The sequence below is a fragment of the Pieris napi genome, chromosome 11 (assembly GCF_905475465.1).
Source record: "Pieris napi chromosome 11, ilPieNapi1.2, whole genome shotgun sequence".
Taxonomy (NCBI): Eukaryota; Metazoa; Arthropoda; class Insecta; order Lepidoptera; family Pieridae; genus Pieris; species Pieris napi.
The window spans coordinates 4,333,097-4,350,517 of record NC_062244.1 but is presented as its reverse complement, the minus strand read 5'-3'; the positions used below and the strand labels follow the sequence as shown (position 1 = coordinate 4,350,517).

The following is a 17,421-nucleotide window of genomic DNA, read 5'->3' as shown; positions in this document are numbered from 1 at the left end:
GTTTTACTAAGAATGTCTTCGGAAGTCTACTGTGGCATAGAACATGGGCTGGAGCTAATACAAACTAGTCAACACCATTAGTTAGAGAAATACTTTCTAACAATATCCTTTAGCGGCGTATCGGTTTGTTGCAAAATGGTGATACATTATTCATATATTATAAGTTTTAGTACTAAGCTGTAAAATTTTGTAAAGGTATTTAAGTATAAAAAATACTATTCATAATAAGTATTGCTAAGTTAGCTGTTTTTATTTAGCTGTAGGTTTGTAGTCAAGTTTAAAATGAATATATAGTCTTATTCGTGTATATTAGACTATATGCATATTAGTGCAGTTTATTAGAATTATTACACTACACTGACAACACACGGAGTCCTTTTACAACTAAATTTACTAACTGGCTGATCTTCGCTACTAAAAGGATTAAATTTTGTGATTAATTTGTACAAAACTGGAGGTGTAACCAGTTTGCCTGAACCCATCTAAGTATAGTGCCAGTAGTGCCACGCCAGAAGAGAGGAGAGAGGGCCTTCCCCAAAAAAATACTATGTTTTTTATTTTTATATACAGTACAAACTCTTTATAATGTCATTCCATATAAGGAACATCTCTATATTACGTAGAATATGTTAAATTTATTTGGTTTAACCCAATACCCATACATTAATTCTTCGCTCCCTATAACGAATAAAAATGCTCGTCCCTTGAAATTCGTTATAAAGAATTTACACTGTATGTATATACAAACGGGGCAGGAGGTTTACCTGATGTGTGAATCAGAGTGTGCCCATAAACACTCACACTGTCAGAAGGCTCGCAAGTGCGTTGCCGGCCTTTTAATAATTGTGACGCTCTTTTCTTGAAAGATATGTTAATGGGTATAATATTTGTCTTTCTATTTCCTTATAACAGTTTAATAAGAAATAACACAATACATTTCTCGGTTGCAGTATCAAACAAAACAATGTAAGTTATCTAAAGCCGTCTCAAAAATCTATTATGAATATCTATGAAACGAATAACCCACGCTCGTCAACAATGTACTGCGGCGAGAAATCAAGATGATCTGCATATACATGTATCACCCTTATTACAAGAGAAGAAGGTTCAAAATCGTTACAAATCATTACAATGACACGGTGAATAGCACGAGTCATGTAATTCAAATTATGTTGAAGTGTAGATGGGTGGAATTGTAGGGTTGGCGAAGCTTGTTAAAAATACCAAGACAAATTAAATTATGTAGGAAGAACAAAATTTTGTTGTAATATTTCTTTTTTCTCGGGACTGTCATAATTTATCCATCTCTCTACGCAAAATGGTTATTTAATTATTTGATTGCTAAGGCTTTAGATTCAAGAAATTAAAATGCGATTGTGGACTTCTTTTATAATTCATGCTTATTAGTTTTTTTTAACTGACACAATGTAGTTGACACCCCTACTGAGAGTAGGCGTAGGTAACACATGTAAATTGTGGATGTAGATGCAATATTCGACTATTGTTTACATATTGTTCTTTTGTTTCTTGAAACAAGAGAGAAAACATGAGAAAATATTTTTTATATATTTATATTTTTTAAGGAATCTTCAACAAAAAATCCTGTTACAATACCGGATTAACCTTATTATCCGTCATTTGTTTTTCACGTTTTTCTCATTGACAGTACTTAACATCAATCATAAAACATCACTCGCATATGTTCTTAAATGTCAAAGGTAACAAAACCACTAAAATATCTCTATTATAGATAGGTATATGTATGTTATTTATATTGTACCTTAATAAGAAGGATACGCAAACCATAGGACAAAACATATCGCGCTAATAAATTGTATATATTTATATTTTTTAACAGTAAATCTGAGTTGACTATTCCTTTTTTGCGCAAATTGCTCTGAAAGACCTAGCTCTAAAACACATATACAATTGGAAAAATAATAATATAATAATATACACTTGGAATTGTAATGGTACAACTGAAGTGAAGTTGGAATGATTGTTAGTCATACCAACAATGCATCGTATTTCAGAGTTGGCGAGACGTCTGGATAAAAATTAGCAGTTGGTAAACCAGTTCCAAGGCTACTTCAGGATATATTACTTATATATTAAAGTTCGTTTTTAAAAGAATACAAACGTATGAAGGCAAAAAATTAAGCTGACTCTTGTCCACATAACGGACTTCATAAACAATTTATAGCTAGTATATATAATATATGTAATTAAAAATGAAAAGTACACATAGTATGAAGAGCAGTCGTGGTAGATAATTACCTATTCGTTGCCTATTTCTACTGGAGCAACTCATATCCAAGCACTAGGATCGTTTAAATATTCATTTATATTATATAGGCCTTAGCAAGCAGTTTTACTTTAATGTACGATTTAAATTTATTTATTGACAACACTTGTATCTCACTAGGGATTTTGTAGAAAAAACGTATTTGCCTTGGAAAGAATTACTCATTTTCTGCAGCTCGTTTTTTTCTTTATTACGAGAATAAATAGAATAATAGAATGTATACCACATTAGTATATACAAAAATGCAATTCGGATTCAAACAGTTTAATTTTAAAATATGACACTTCTTAATCTTTTAAAATACGCCATAAAATCCGACCTTTTTTATGTGCGCATTTTACACTCGCTCGGTGAAGGAAAACATCGTAAGAAAACCGGCATGCTTTAGACTCAAAAATCGACGGCGTGTATCAGGCACATCTGACATCTACTTGCCTAGTAGACAAAACAAATAATCATGAAACAGATAAGGAAATCTGAGGCCCAAACCTTTAAAGGTTGTAATGCCACTGATTTTCTTTTTTTTTATCCGTTATAGCATGCTTATATTTTTTAATATCCTTTAAAACAAAAAACGTTCAGAATTTAATATAAAGAATTTATGTTATTAAATCCAACAGCAAATATGTTGCAATGTTAATAGTATCTGTCGGGTTGCTGCCTTAGAAAATGCTAAGAAATATGTTAGCTGTCATGTAAGAGATCTAATAAAGGAACTGGATAGTGGAAATCATTGTAAATTGGTCCGTGCGAGTAGCGGTGTTAAATACTTAGGTTTATATAAGATTTCCACATAACTCCACACGTTTCTGTTATATCAATATCTTTTGAAAAGGGTTATTGCAAAACATATTGATGTGACACGTAACATCGTACGGGCGTACATAAGATTCGCGGTTTAAATTAGGCGGGAACAAAACTACTTAAAAAACCACAGATATCATAAACAATGGCCCATAGACAATGATTCGAATTCAGAATTTTTATTTATTAAGAATCGCGTAGCCATGTTACTTCCGGCACTTTATTCTAGGATATTGCAGCTTGTTGTAATGGATCGTAAAATGTTTGAGTTTTAGATGTTCCTTCTAGAAGTAGATAGAAAGCTTTTTCGTTGAGGAAGTGAGCCGTATCACGTATTTTAATGTTGCGGCTGCACTAAACATTGACCGCCTTCGATACTTTTGTGGTAAGTGCGGTTGCTAAGCGTACGTGCCGACAAAGATCCCGGTCCAATTCACGACCAACACCCATATTTGATCAAATCCAGTTTGTAATGAATCTCAATTATCCACAATATGTGAGTAGACAAAGTATAGCATTAGTCACGACAAATCTTCTTACGGAGAATCATTTTGCTACAATAAACGCGAAAGTCTCTTGTCTTATTTATTTATTGTTGCGTGTTATACTTTCGTATTTAAACAACAGACCGATGGTCTGAGTAGAGGATTTTGTATTATTATTGTATTTTTTTCTTAAACGATAAAGTTTTTATCACGTGTTATAAAGGCGGTGATTACGTCAGTGATAACCTACCCCTAATTTTATTACATTTTTTGTTTTTATAAAATTTTACTATTGTAAGCATAAGATGATTATTTTGAGATTAAAAAAATAACCCAACTTTTAATTTAAAAATCTTTTAACCACAAAGGAATTTTTACACGGCACTTTATAAATTGCACCTGAGTAATTTCAAGCAATTGGTATAAGCGTATTGCAAATTACATGTTGCAATCAAAAAATTAAAACGACTGCGCGCTGTATCTCTTTTTCTGGATTGGGCCTTATCTAGGGAATAATAAGGTGGCTTATGGCTTGAAATATAAACGAAATGGAACAAGATGTATTTAATTCGGTCTTCATGTTACCCCAGAAGCCTAGCGTAGCGCTGTACCACATTCTTTCGCGTGTAATAAGTAATTAAGGTTCTGCCCGCCTCCTTCCACGTGAAGCGACTAGATCTCCGATACAGAGAAAATTAAAGGCCAAGTTACATGCGCAGGATGTCATAAGTGTAATGTTGATAATTAAGTTTCTAGTTTGGTCTTATAGAAGTTGTAAGATTTAATAGACTTCTATTACTCACTACTTATAAAAGGAAATGATTTGTACATACATTTGATTCTATTCTACAGTTTCGAAATTTTATTTAAAAAAAAATACGGATTGGGGAGGTTAAAAGATTAGAATGGCAAAGACAGAGGAGTTGTTTGGACTAATATCTGCAGCTCAGTTTCATCATCTAATAATAATCGGACGTCAAGGCAGAATACAACAAACCATCCGTATCACCTCGACGTCCGTCCGACAACTGAGCGTTTCTTAAGGCAATTTTTGCTACCACCACTATGTGGAACCAGCTGCCCACTGAAGTATTTCCGAACCAATTCGACTTAAGGTCCTTCAAGAAAAGAGCGTACAATTCTTAAAAGGCCGGTATCGCCCTTGCGTGTCTTCTGGCAGTGTGAGTGTCTATGGGTGGCGGTATCACTTAACATCAGCCCTGCGATTCTGTAACTCACTTTTCGAACTCACACAGCGGTTTTCGCATCGGCGGTCGCTCTCAAATCAGTCTTGAAGCAGTCATTTTATGATTTGGCATTCTGTAAAGGTGGGAGCTTGTAGTTTATTGTTTATCAGAATGCCAAATCATAAAATGACTGCTTCAAGACTGATTTGAGAGCGACCGCCGATGCGAAAACCGCTGTGTGAGTTCGAAAAGTGAGTTACAGAATCGCAGGGCTGATGAGCCTCCTGCCTCTATTGGCTACAATCATATTTTGCTTGACATATTAAAATAATACACTCACGAGTTTGAGTTTTATAATTTAACAGCCTTTATGGAATAGACTAACTACTACTGTTAGTTTTCAGGATTGGATAGGATTTCCATAATATTGTTAAACGATTATTATACCACCTGTTGGTGATATATTATCTAGATACACGTTTCAATCGATTTGTTACTGTAATTTACGATTCTGCGTCGCATTCCATATTTTCTTAATGCAAGGTTCATGCAGCCTCATATGATCAATTTATTTTAAAAGTCTGCATATTTGAAATAGAATTATATGTAGTATTCATGTTAAGTGCTAAATAAAATATGAAAAATTGACTACCTAATACTAAAAAGACACATGTTCAATTCTAAACTTCTTCCTTCGGGTTTTTGCTAAGAATTTAATATTTCTAACGCAGTCGAAAATTTGAATGATATTGCACAATAATAAAATTAAATTTAGTAATTTTACATTTTTATTTAGAATAGTTCAATGACCAAAGACTATTAGTTATTACGCCTTAGGGATGTCATTTTGACAGCAAAAACATCATGGCGGAGGATGATTGCGCGCGAAACAGATCGTCACGAGCGCATTCCACTCGCGCTGTACGCGTGCCGGAACAAAAACTATGAAAGTAATTCCTTCTGGATATCAAAGTGGAAAATAATGTAAATAACTGACTGACTATATGTGTTCCATTCTGTATCTTACAGACAAAAGCGAACATAATTTATCTAAAAGAAGAAACAATTGAAAAATAACACTAAAACATATTTAATGGAACTTAAATTCCTAAATTGAATTGTATGTTTTTGCGTTTCTACTATTTAATTAAGGTCAGAAGGTTTATTTCCTTAAAATAGATAGTTATCTAATACGTACGTATTTATTAATATACACAACTATGCCTTTAATTTACTTACGCGAGTCACAATATGCCACTAAAGTGGAAACGGTAAAACAGTCTTATAATTATTTTAATCAGTTATTTCATTAATAATTGTTGTGGTAAGTCAATTTGATCTAACAATACAACTATATATTTTCCTAAATGCTAAGTCAAATTACATTACTCAAAAAAAACATGATATATATTCCTTTAGACTTAAATTAAACTGGTTCGAGGGGTGAGGGGTCACTCACGAATCGGTAATTGTCAGAGAATGTCTGGAATTCACAACATTCGTGCTGCAACTTGGTTACAATAGCCAGTGAATTGTGAAATACCGTCAAACTAAAAGGAAGTAAGCGAACGTAAAAGATTCTTAACTTGGTCGGCTAACGTACGAGAATGAGTATTACAATCGTGATGAGAGTTAAAGCTCCAGGCGAATGCATATGCGGAAGTTGATAAAAATGTGAAACAAACGACATATTTACTAGCAATTTTGGAATTCTCGTGTTGGTCAATTGGCTTTTCAATACGTTCCTTAAAATTATATGCTTAATTGCAAGAGGTTTCTACTTCAAATAAATAGCTAAATAATTAAAGCTCGTAAACTTCACATTCAGACAAATAATAATACGCCTCTCTTAAGTACCTAGTAGAGGAGCTATAATAAGAAACGAGTCGTTCAATCCTTTCTACATTGATATTTATAAACATATCAGTATAACTTAAATCTAAACCTGTAAAAATATTTTAATAAGGAAACGAAGTTCCTGTACTTTCTTTTGCTTTTAACGTATAACACTTTCATTTTACATATTAACGCTCGTAAAATTTTATTTGTCAAATACAAGTATATCTTGTCTCTTCTATCTTTCACGAACTCTTAAGGTTAATTAGGAATTGTAATTTAAGTACTTTTTAACTACGTACAACATATTTCTTTCTTAAATTCTTATTTCAAGCTCTAAATACTCTACGAGGAAAAAATGCGTGTGATTTGTCTCGGAGCTCACAGTTAATTGTTTTATTCTCGACAGGTAAGAATCGTAATTATCCCAAGGCATACAATAAGAAAATAGACGAAAAAACGTAGACAAAGGTGGCCGACGACTGTGTTTTTTCTCTATTTAAAGTCACGGCCCTAGTCTACCTGCCCGGATTTGGACGTGATTGCTTTTGTCTTTATTTTTGTTTCCAAGGGTCCACTAAAGTTTTTATACTTACTTATCACTTTATAAGAGCAGTATAAACATAAGATAAGCATACATACCTGTTTTTATTACATATCTTTTTTATTAAAGTCTGATTTAAATCATTATTGCATGAAATTAACTTAAATGAAAATACTATTATTGTATAAAGTTTATTATAGCTTTATTATACACAAAAACAAAATATTTTTAGCATTACAAATACTTTAATTAATTAAATAAATAATAATAAATATCTACAAACAAATCATTTGATGAATTCCATATATTTTTTTAATAAATAATAACATTAAAGAACAAAAACAATTAACTGAAAACAATACTTAAAGTATTGTAGTATTAATTACCGATTTCCGATAAGTTGCCTACAATCCAATTAGCAACATACCAACTTTTCTCAATTTAATATTTAATAAGCATCTCAGGGCGGGCTGAGTCCAAAATTCAGATGAATGGAAGATCGTTGAGAAAAAATAATTGCCCAATACGTCGTTCTCGGTTATCAGGCGCCTTCTTAAACGAAATTTTAATAAAATGAACAAGGCTCGATTACAACGCTCATTTTTCAAGATGGCCGAATCAAGCGACGTCATTACATGCAGACGAATCCCTACCGATAAACGTCATTAAACTTGTAAGTAGGTATATTTATTATGTAGGTACAAAGTTTGATTTGGAAAAATATGATTCTAATTATGTTGAGTATGTTTTTATCGCGTATATAATATACGGAGTAGGATACCCACAAATTATTGATATTATACCTAACATCAACATCTACCTGTATCAAATTATCATACCCTTTATAAATGTCTTTTCCGTCCAAAATTAAAAAAAAAAACTCAAATTAGCCATTACTTATATTTTTTTATTTCCTTACCAAACTCGACGCTCATATTTATTGTAATATTATCTCAGAGATACTTATAAGATCAAGTACATCACTATAATTATGGTTTAGTTTGTTTTTAAAACATGTAAATGTACAAAAACAATAAACTTACTTTTCACTCAAAAGCTAGAGAATGCGGTTCGTGAGAAAAAAGCATCGCTTCCGATGCGCTCGAGTAGATAGCACAGGTGGCACGGCCGAGTCTAATGTAGAAGGGTTTCGTTAACAAAAACACAACAATAGATCCCTTTGTACCTTCATGTGCGTGACGACACTTGTCTCAGATAAAAAGTCAAGGATCTAATGTTTTAAAGCTGCTGATAAGTACTATCAAAACACGAGCATCACACCTAAATATTAATTTTGGATTTTATTGCTGGAACATGTGCGTTAGTAAATTGTTAACTGTAGATGTATCGTTAATATTATTAGTGATCAAGCGTCAAAAAGGTTAAGTGTCAACTGTCAATCGCAATCGGGTCAAAAATGATTTACGCGGGAATCACACAAAATATATTGTTTTAACTCCTTATGTTTTATAGGGTTTCGAGTAAAGAGAACTTAATAATCGTTTCGTCATCAATCGAAAGTAGGACTATACCTACTTATGCAAAATTGTTGTTGCATGTATCATATATAAAATATTCGTTCGAATGATAGAAAAACGGTAACACTAGTACAAGTACAAAGTATGTTCTTCAAGTGGAGTTTCTATTTGGAGAAAAATAAAGAATGTGAGTACAAATTAGAATCGCTTTAATCTTTGACGGCTGGAAGGATTGGAATTCGGTAGCGAGTTGACAGTGTTTTTATAGCCTTATTAATAAAGACCCCGTGAAGCCCTTTCACACTTATCGTAGACACAAATCACCTTATTGTGTTTGTTATGCGATACGGAAACTTTCTCGGAAGGGTGTTGTATTTTAGTTACTATAAGTCTATCAACTATACGTGATAGTTTACGCATAAAACTATTTTAATTTCCGTCACGTCGTTGAAGATCTAAAATATTTTCATATAATGTATATATGACAGTATAGTTTAGTTTTTGAAACTCTCCATAATCATTGATATCGACGTTCAATTTGAAAACATTAAAATTAAATAAGAAGATTATTAGAAATACCCCATGTATTGCTACAGTGATATATTATAATACTTTACTGCCTATTAAATATCTGTGTCATCCCTAAATTTGCCGTATAAAAATTGACGAGTTGTGTTGTAAATCGACTCCAAATTCAATGCATCTTATTCATATCTCTCTCTTTAATTGGAAGGGACTTTAATAGTCTGGTTGATTTATTGGAATCCAGTTTGCGTCGGAATCGTCGAAAGTAACGTTACATTTATTATTTATCGTTTATAAATATGTTTTATGTGAACAAGCATAATGGCAAAGCTACGTGAAAATATTTATAGTTGAAAGTAAACGGGTATTACTGCATTTCTATTCATTTGAAATTACTATAGTAATTTTAGATAACATTAATCTTTCGCAACGGATTAAAAAAGCACAAGAGAAACACTTGGTACGTCTTTTCTTAGTAGACAGTTGGAGGACCTTTTATTGCTTCCATCTCGATGAACGTTGATTCTCAGGGCTCTTCGCTAGTGGCGATTTGGGTATAAAAATAAATCAGTGGCGCTACAACCTCTTTTGGTCTTTGGGCCTCAGATTTCTGAATCTGTTTCATGATCATTTTTAAATCTAATAAGCACGGTGATCAGCCTCCAGTGCCTGACACACGCCGTCGACTTTTTGGGTCTAAGACTTGTCGGTTTCCTCACGATGTTTTCCTTCACCGTTCGAGATAATGTTAAATGCGCACATAGAAAGAAAGTCCATTGGTGCACAGCCGGGGATCGAACCTACGACTTCACGGATGAGAGTCGCACGCTGAAGCCACTAGGCCAATACGGCGATTTGGGTATAAACCCTTATATTTTGTGAGCCTATAGCAGACGTTGAAAGATCATTAGTGGGACTACCGGATTAGACAGACCAATAAGCTATGGAGTATTTAAGCGCGATACTATGAAAACATATACAATACAAAAACAAACCAATTGTTTCAGGTCGAGCCCAGTGGGTCAGCGTCGCTTGGTGCTGCGTCCAGGGCTCTCTTCGTGGAAAAGGTCAGGGCATCGAATGCAGCTTGCCAAGCGGGAGATTTCTCTACAGCTGTGGGTCTATACACTGATGCCTTGACGTTGGACCCTGCCAATCATATACTGTATAGTAATAGGTATGTTTATAAGTCATCTGTTTAAGAAATATTAACGAATATATATTATATCGTGTCGCGGTGTTTGTAGTTAAACTCCTCTGAAACGGCTTGACCGATTCTCATGAAATTTTGTGTGCATATTGGATATGTCTGAGAATCAGACAACATCTATCATCATCACCGTAAATGTTAAGCTTAGTCCACCCCTAAATTATTTTACTTTTAAGATAATTTAATTTTTTTGATACAGTATTAAAAAATATATACAACCCCTAATTTTCACCCCTCTACGATTAACCCCTATTTTTTATTATAAATGATATACATAGCAAAACGACGTTTGCCGGATCAGCTAGTATACTATAAACATGATGTGTTGTTTGTTTAACAAAAATAGTCTACATTATATAAATCATTCTAGTGTGGAAAACTTTTAACAATATATATTTCCATACTATAAATAAGTAAATTATTATAAATTCATTTTAAATGGTAGTGCTGGTAATAAGAAATAAATTTTAATAAGATAATAACGCTAAAAAGATATTTCTATTTAATTATATTTCATTTTGAATCAGAAAACTTATTAGAATATTGTTTCATGGAACTTGTTTCTTAGATCAGCAGCTCGACTGAAGCAAGGGCAATTCGCAGCAGCTCTGCAAGATGCAACACGCGCAAGAGAACTGTGCCCTAACTGGCCTAAAGCGTACTACAGACAAGGTACGGTACTAAATCACAAACAATATCTTAACTAATAATATGATTTATACAATGTTCGCCTTAACAATAGCCGATATTCGCAAAGAAAGTTTCAGAACATTACAAAGAACAACTTTATTGTTTTGGTTTTATATTTAGGCCCTTATTGTCCAATGTCTATCAACTTTAAATCTAGAGCTGTCAAACCACTTCTCTGTATGAAATTTGACGTATTTGATAGCGCTCAAGACGAGATAGTGTCTTGAGCTACGACTTAGAATGTGGACCTATGAGTCGTGACTGCTAAATCCTATATGTTTTATACGTCTATATATTATTGTAAATTTTTCTTTATGCTATAAAGCGGACAGCCTTCTTTTGTCAAAGACAAAAGCTTCCTTACGATGTTTTCCTTAAATGTGTCATGTATAAAAATAATTTAAAATTAAAGTTTGGCCCCTGTGACAGTGTATTTAGTTTTCATTTTATAGAGTAGTTATATAATTAGAATTTTTTAAACACAAAATCTTATTACAAATTAATATTTATCAGCCTCCTCTAGCTCCTAATATTAGGAATTCCTAATCAATAGAATTTTAAAATTGCTCAAGCGCTAAATTAATTTTATATTTAGTTTAATTTAGCCTGCAAAGCATCTATGTATGAATGTAAAGTTATAAATATTTTAAGGGGTGGCACTCCAATGCCTGGGGCGACATGGTGAAGCTCTGGCCGCGTTCAGTTCAGGACTGGGCGTGGAGCCGTCATCTCGACAGCTGCTGGCAGCCCTTGTCGAGGCCTCCTTAAAGTCTCCGCTACGCACCACCCTCGAACCAACCTTCCGGCAGTTAGAAGCTATGAAACTTGACCAGTCGCCTTTTGTACTTATATCGGTGAGTGAACATTACTATATTGTACACATACAAAATTTAAAAAATACGAATTGCAGTGTTCATAGAAATTAAATTAGTTTTTAGAGTCTATGGCTGGTCTAAACAATTAAGTAATGTTAGCTATGCTGAAATATAAAGATTGAAGGACTAAAAATGAATTGAATTTATTATATCGTATGTTACAGTACCTAAGTTATTAACATTTGAATATCGTTACAAAGACGGCGTGAAACGTATTCAAACAGATAATAAGTATAAACATTCCTTATAAAGGTTTTAAATAAATGCTATTTAAATTTACTCCTCACTGTGTAAATAATTAAATTCATAACGTAATATAAAAAGCTCCTTAATAAACCTAAATACAGGACATTCGTTAAAATTTAACTTCAACTTTGTCGTATGTAAAGCAGCAAATGAATGATTCAAAAAGTAAAAAGCCTGAACAATTTAAGAAATTCGATAACAAGATATATTATGCATTATCGGTCTTGTCCGACTTATTCAAAGTTACCGAAACGCCATCGTTATTTAAAATGGGTCATGAGTATGCGTTGAAGTTGTATAAAATAATGAGACATGTACGTAGTGTAGCCAAATAATGTTTTTTATAGGTTTAGGTTCGCTCTAATGGTAATTTAATAAATACTATAATAACGAGTTTCAATACAAATACAGTCAAAATCTGTTATATAACGACATCGAAGGGACTACTCATAGTCGTAACAGCCGATGAAGTTGTTATTAAGAACCTAATACAAAAATAAATAAATAAAATTTTATTGGTTGTTATTACCTTTGATTTTAGTCAATATAACCGGTATGTTGTTCGGAACAGTTTTGACTGTATTGTTAATTGTGTAAATATATTTACCCTCGCGAAGATCGAACCTACGACCATTGTATTGTCAACGGAGCATTTTCTCTCATAAAATACATTTTAATTGTGTATGAAAATAAATAAATATGTATTAAATTTAAACTTCCCATAATAACTAACGATAATAACAAAGAGAAAAATGTCTACAAAACTAAACACGTTCAAATGATATGCCAAATAAAAACAAATACCTTCTCATACACATGTTACACAAAATACTGAAGGACCAAAATATCCTAATGGATACCCACCCCACGCCATCACCACATCGTATGTAAGTTTATTTAAGGTTAACTGTCTCCGCATGACATCTGATACCCCAAATACGCCCCGGATGATCAAGCCATTGTTTACGAACGGACAATATAAACAGCTGCACTTAATGTCTTAAGAGCCGCCGGTTCACATGATTCTGTCCAAATAATTTAGATGATTTTATAATGAGAATGGTACTTTGTGTAATAGCTGTACATAATTTGCTAGATATATTTCCATATTTCGGGTCCATTAAATTGAAGTAAATATATTTCTTTCGAATCGGCTTCAGTGTTGATTGATCTATAGCTGAGCTAGTCTTTACAACAGCTAGCCTAGCTAGCTGAGATTCGGGAATTAAAAATAGGACCCGTTTCCAAAACTTTTTTGAATATATTTTCATCTTTAAAAGTAAATATAATTTAAAGTTTATATTGGAATATAATATTCGATTGCAATAACCTGCCTAACAAGTCTTGTATGTACTATCAGCAAATGTTGGCTTTTTGCACATTTTAAAAGATATATTCTTTAAAAATAAATTAATTAAATTACAAATATCCCTTTTTGTTCTACGCCAATATTTGATGCTCTTTAAACTGAAATTTTAATGCTTTTTTATCGATTGTTAATCTTTTTATTACCATATACTCCGCTTCGGTAATTTAGCAACGGCCAGTGCTTTTATACCCAGGCACTCTGCATTCGATTTCGGGCGAAATTTAAATTGATTTGAACCATAGAAGACATGCATGTCTAATTTCCTAATACAAAATTTTCAATGTTACTTCTTTACTATTTATAAGTTAGTTACATTGAAAAATGCAAGGAATTTGTGTCTTTGGTTAACTATTGACTATGCTTATAGTACGCAATCCAAGCATAAATTACGCAATATCTGTAATACTGCAAATATCATCCATGTTAATTTCTATTAAGAAACACAGTTAACCTTTATCTAAGTAGCTTTATGCAGCCATGTATCGGAAATGACCAAGCAAAGAGATTAGGTCGAGAAACGGACTATGCTTAATGATAGGCAGATTTATACAGCGTCTCGAGTTTTTAGTGCTTAATTCTAATGTTATAATCTAGATCGTATAGACGACTTACTGCGACCTGTAGTGCTTTTTCTAGATTATCTAGCTGTATACAGTAAGTTTTAATAAACAACATACGGTTTGAAGATATGTAATAAATATTTCTTTTACTTCCTTGTAAACTCTTTATAACGAATTTCAAGGGCCCAAGCATTTTTATTCGTTATAGGGAGGGAAGAATAATTGTACGGATATTGGGTTAAACCAAATTAAATTACCGAATTTTTTCCGTTATAGAGAGGTTTTCGTTGTAACGAATGACGTTACAAAGAGATAAGACTGTAGGTATATACTTTACTGTATTCAACGAAGAGCAATTCGTATCGGCGACGACCAGTCACTTTCCGCTTGATCACATGGCGTTGCGTACAGATGTTGGATCTCTCTGCATCTACCGCATTTACCATTTAGCGTGTTTGTAGGAGTTATTCAGATAAGTTTCATCCTGCGGTTGAGTTTCATGATAGGACGTCAAGGCGAAATACCAAATACCACCCGTATCAGCTCGACGTACGTCGTTTACAACTGAACGTTTTGGAGGCAGTTTTTACACCACCTGGAACCAGCTGCCCACTGAAGTATTTCCGTACCAATTCTTAAAAGGCTGGCAACGCAACGCCTTCTGGCAATGAAAGGGCGGTGGTATCACTTAACATCATCAAAAAAATAAATATTCTCTTAAAATCATAATACACACATGGTACCTAATTAATATTTAATTATGATTATCTAAACATATGTGTATATAGTCTACATATTCAGAAACGCTGTATTCCAATATTACTCCAACTGGTTAAAAATTTAGACTTATAAAGATAACATTGGTCTTAAATACAATACTATATAACAATAATTTGCTAAAATAAATACTACACACGCGCGTCCGAGTTCTCGAGCACTTAAATAGAAAACCTTAACAAACCCTATATTAGTTTGAGCTATTCACCCAACATATACACGTCCTGAAACCTCCTCCAGTAAATTCTCTTGACCGAATCGGTAAAATATTCTGCTCCCAAGTCTTACTCATTTACATACATTCCAGACCTCCTGTCGGACTAAACATTTTTCGGTGCATTTAACGATCGGACAATGGGCCCTGAGTGATCAAAGCACCATAAATACGCGAATCCCACGCATTTACATACAATCTCCTCGACAGTTGATCTGTGGGGACGTGAATGGTCAAAATGGCGTATACTATTTGTATTCATAGTCTACAATATGCATCCTGAATAAATACAATCTAAAATAGGGGCGTACATAATCCGCTTAATTACTTAAAAAATTGGTAATAGATCAAATGTGCATTTATTTCATATATCAAAGTATTATTTACGATACTGCCTAAAATATAAGGGTTGTCAATATTGATTTTGCTAATACCAGTTTGTTTCATAAGAAGAAAATTAGCCTTTTGCAACAAAAAAACTAAACTACTTGTTGAGCGTTAAGATTGGCGAATCAAATACAATAATAATTTTTTGTCATGCTATATAAGTATCGACGTTTTTATAAGACATTCCGATCTCATTCGTAAAACATATTCGACCCTGACACTAAGGTTGCGGTGACTTTATAATTCAATTTGCGAAATTTATTAAACAAATGACGGTGTACGTAAGTCCAGCTCCTAAGTTACACCATTGTTTTGTATAACAGGTAAACCATCTATTTGTATATTATTTTGTATTAATAAATAAAATAAGTATTGAGTCAATAATATTTTTTTTTTTACTCCTATGTACTGGCTCATTTTTTGTAATATAATCTGTTAATTTGTCTTATTATCTCCGATTTCACCGCTTATAGTACACACAAAAACTCCTTGATTATTCATAAATAATTTCCAGTTTCATTGTCGATTTAGATGGTAGTGGGTTGATTTAGATGTCGCCACGATCAGCTGTTAGAGATAACAAATTAAATCGAAAAGACACAGCGATAAACAAAAGGAAAATAATCTCAAATGATTTATTATAATTACCTCTATCGGACATAATACTTACATCCAATTACGCAGCAGTCGCATGAAATTAGAATTGCAATAATCGTGTGTATAAAATAATACTGCGTGGGTGTTCACTAAATATTCTGAGGGAGACCAAGAAATGTCAGCTTCCGAAACGCGACGATTGGATCGACAAAAGATAATGGGGCTTTAAAAATTCGTCTCGCTTTTTTGCTTTCGACAGTGATACTCAAATTCGCATTTATGTACGTTACCTTATTATTATCGAGTCTAATGGCAATGCCGCAAAGAGCAAAGCGATATTATGAACATATTACCTACAAGGTTTTATGTACCGAGGTGGGATAATAAATTAAGTTTGTTATATGCAATATTTTTGATAACAAAACTTTTATTATGCGCTTAATGGGTAATTATTGATATGAGAACGAGTTCTGTTTTTAAATTCAAATATACATAGTATCGTTTTGGGTGGGTCTGTCAATAAATTGTTAAACATTTATTGTGTTTTTATAGGTTGTTGGGCAGGAGCTACTTGCAGCAGGGCAGTATCAAGCGGCGGTGACGGTTTTGGAAGCGGCCTTAAGAATTGGTTCGTGTTCACTTAAACTCAGGTAGGAACAAAAGGATTTGTATTATCCTACACCTTCTCATGGTACATACATTATTCTGTGTATCATTAAAAGTATGTGATTATCCTTATATGTCTGACACATGCTGTCGACTTTTGAAGACTTGCCGTTTCCCTCACACGTTACAGTAGAAGAAAGTGTAAGTTGCGCACATAAAAAGTAAGTCCGTACTTATCCGCCTTCAAGATTTAGAATTGAACAAAATAGAATTTGTTTTTAACAATGATACTTTCATTTAAATACAAAAACGTTGATATTACAAGCTTTTTATAAGCAATAGTGAAGATCACCGTTAGTAGTTATTTGAATAACATAACTGTAAATTACATTCCTTTTTTTAAACCGTAATTATAAATATAGTTAAAAAATTAATATAACTATTGTTTCAACAAATTTTGAAAATATATAAACGTATTTTAAAACAGCTGAAATTGATTTGGTTTTATATATTAAACTATTTCTGTATAAAAATTTTGAAAATGAAAACACAACATTTTGTCATTAGATACATAATTCTTAGACACATCATTTTTGTGGACCTCGCAGATTATACGAATCTGTCAAGTTCGATTAATGTTCTACAGCTAAGCTTTTCACTTAAAACAATTAACCCAAAAGCCAACCAACTATCGATCACTTCCTAATCCCGTTTTGTACCTCACTT

The 17,421-nt window shown here is 32.9% G+C and overlaps 1 protein-coding gene across 2 annotated transcripts in view; it reads left to right on the top strand.

Moving 5' to 3' along the window:
* LOC125054241 (tetratricopeptide repeat protein 28) overlaps positions 1-17,421 on the top strand; it is a 66,298-nt gene that overhangs the window by 9,106 nt on the left and 39,771 nt on the right. For both annotated transcript variants that reach the window (XM_047656007.1, XM_047656006.1), the window contains exons 3-6: positions 10,172-10,341; positions 10,943-11,046; positions 11,716-11,918; positions 16,642-16,739. In XM_047656007.1, the coding sequence (XP_047511963.1) occupies positions 10,172-10,341; positions 10,943-11,046; positions 11,716-11,918; positions 16,642-16,739 (575 nt within the window). The remainder of the gene's footprint in view (positions 1-10,171; positions 10,342-10,942; positions 11,047-11,715; positions 11,919-16,641; positions 16,740-17,421) is intronic.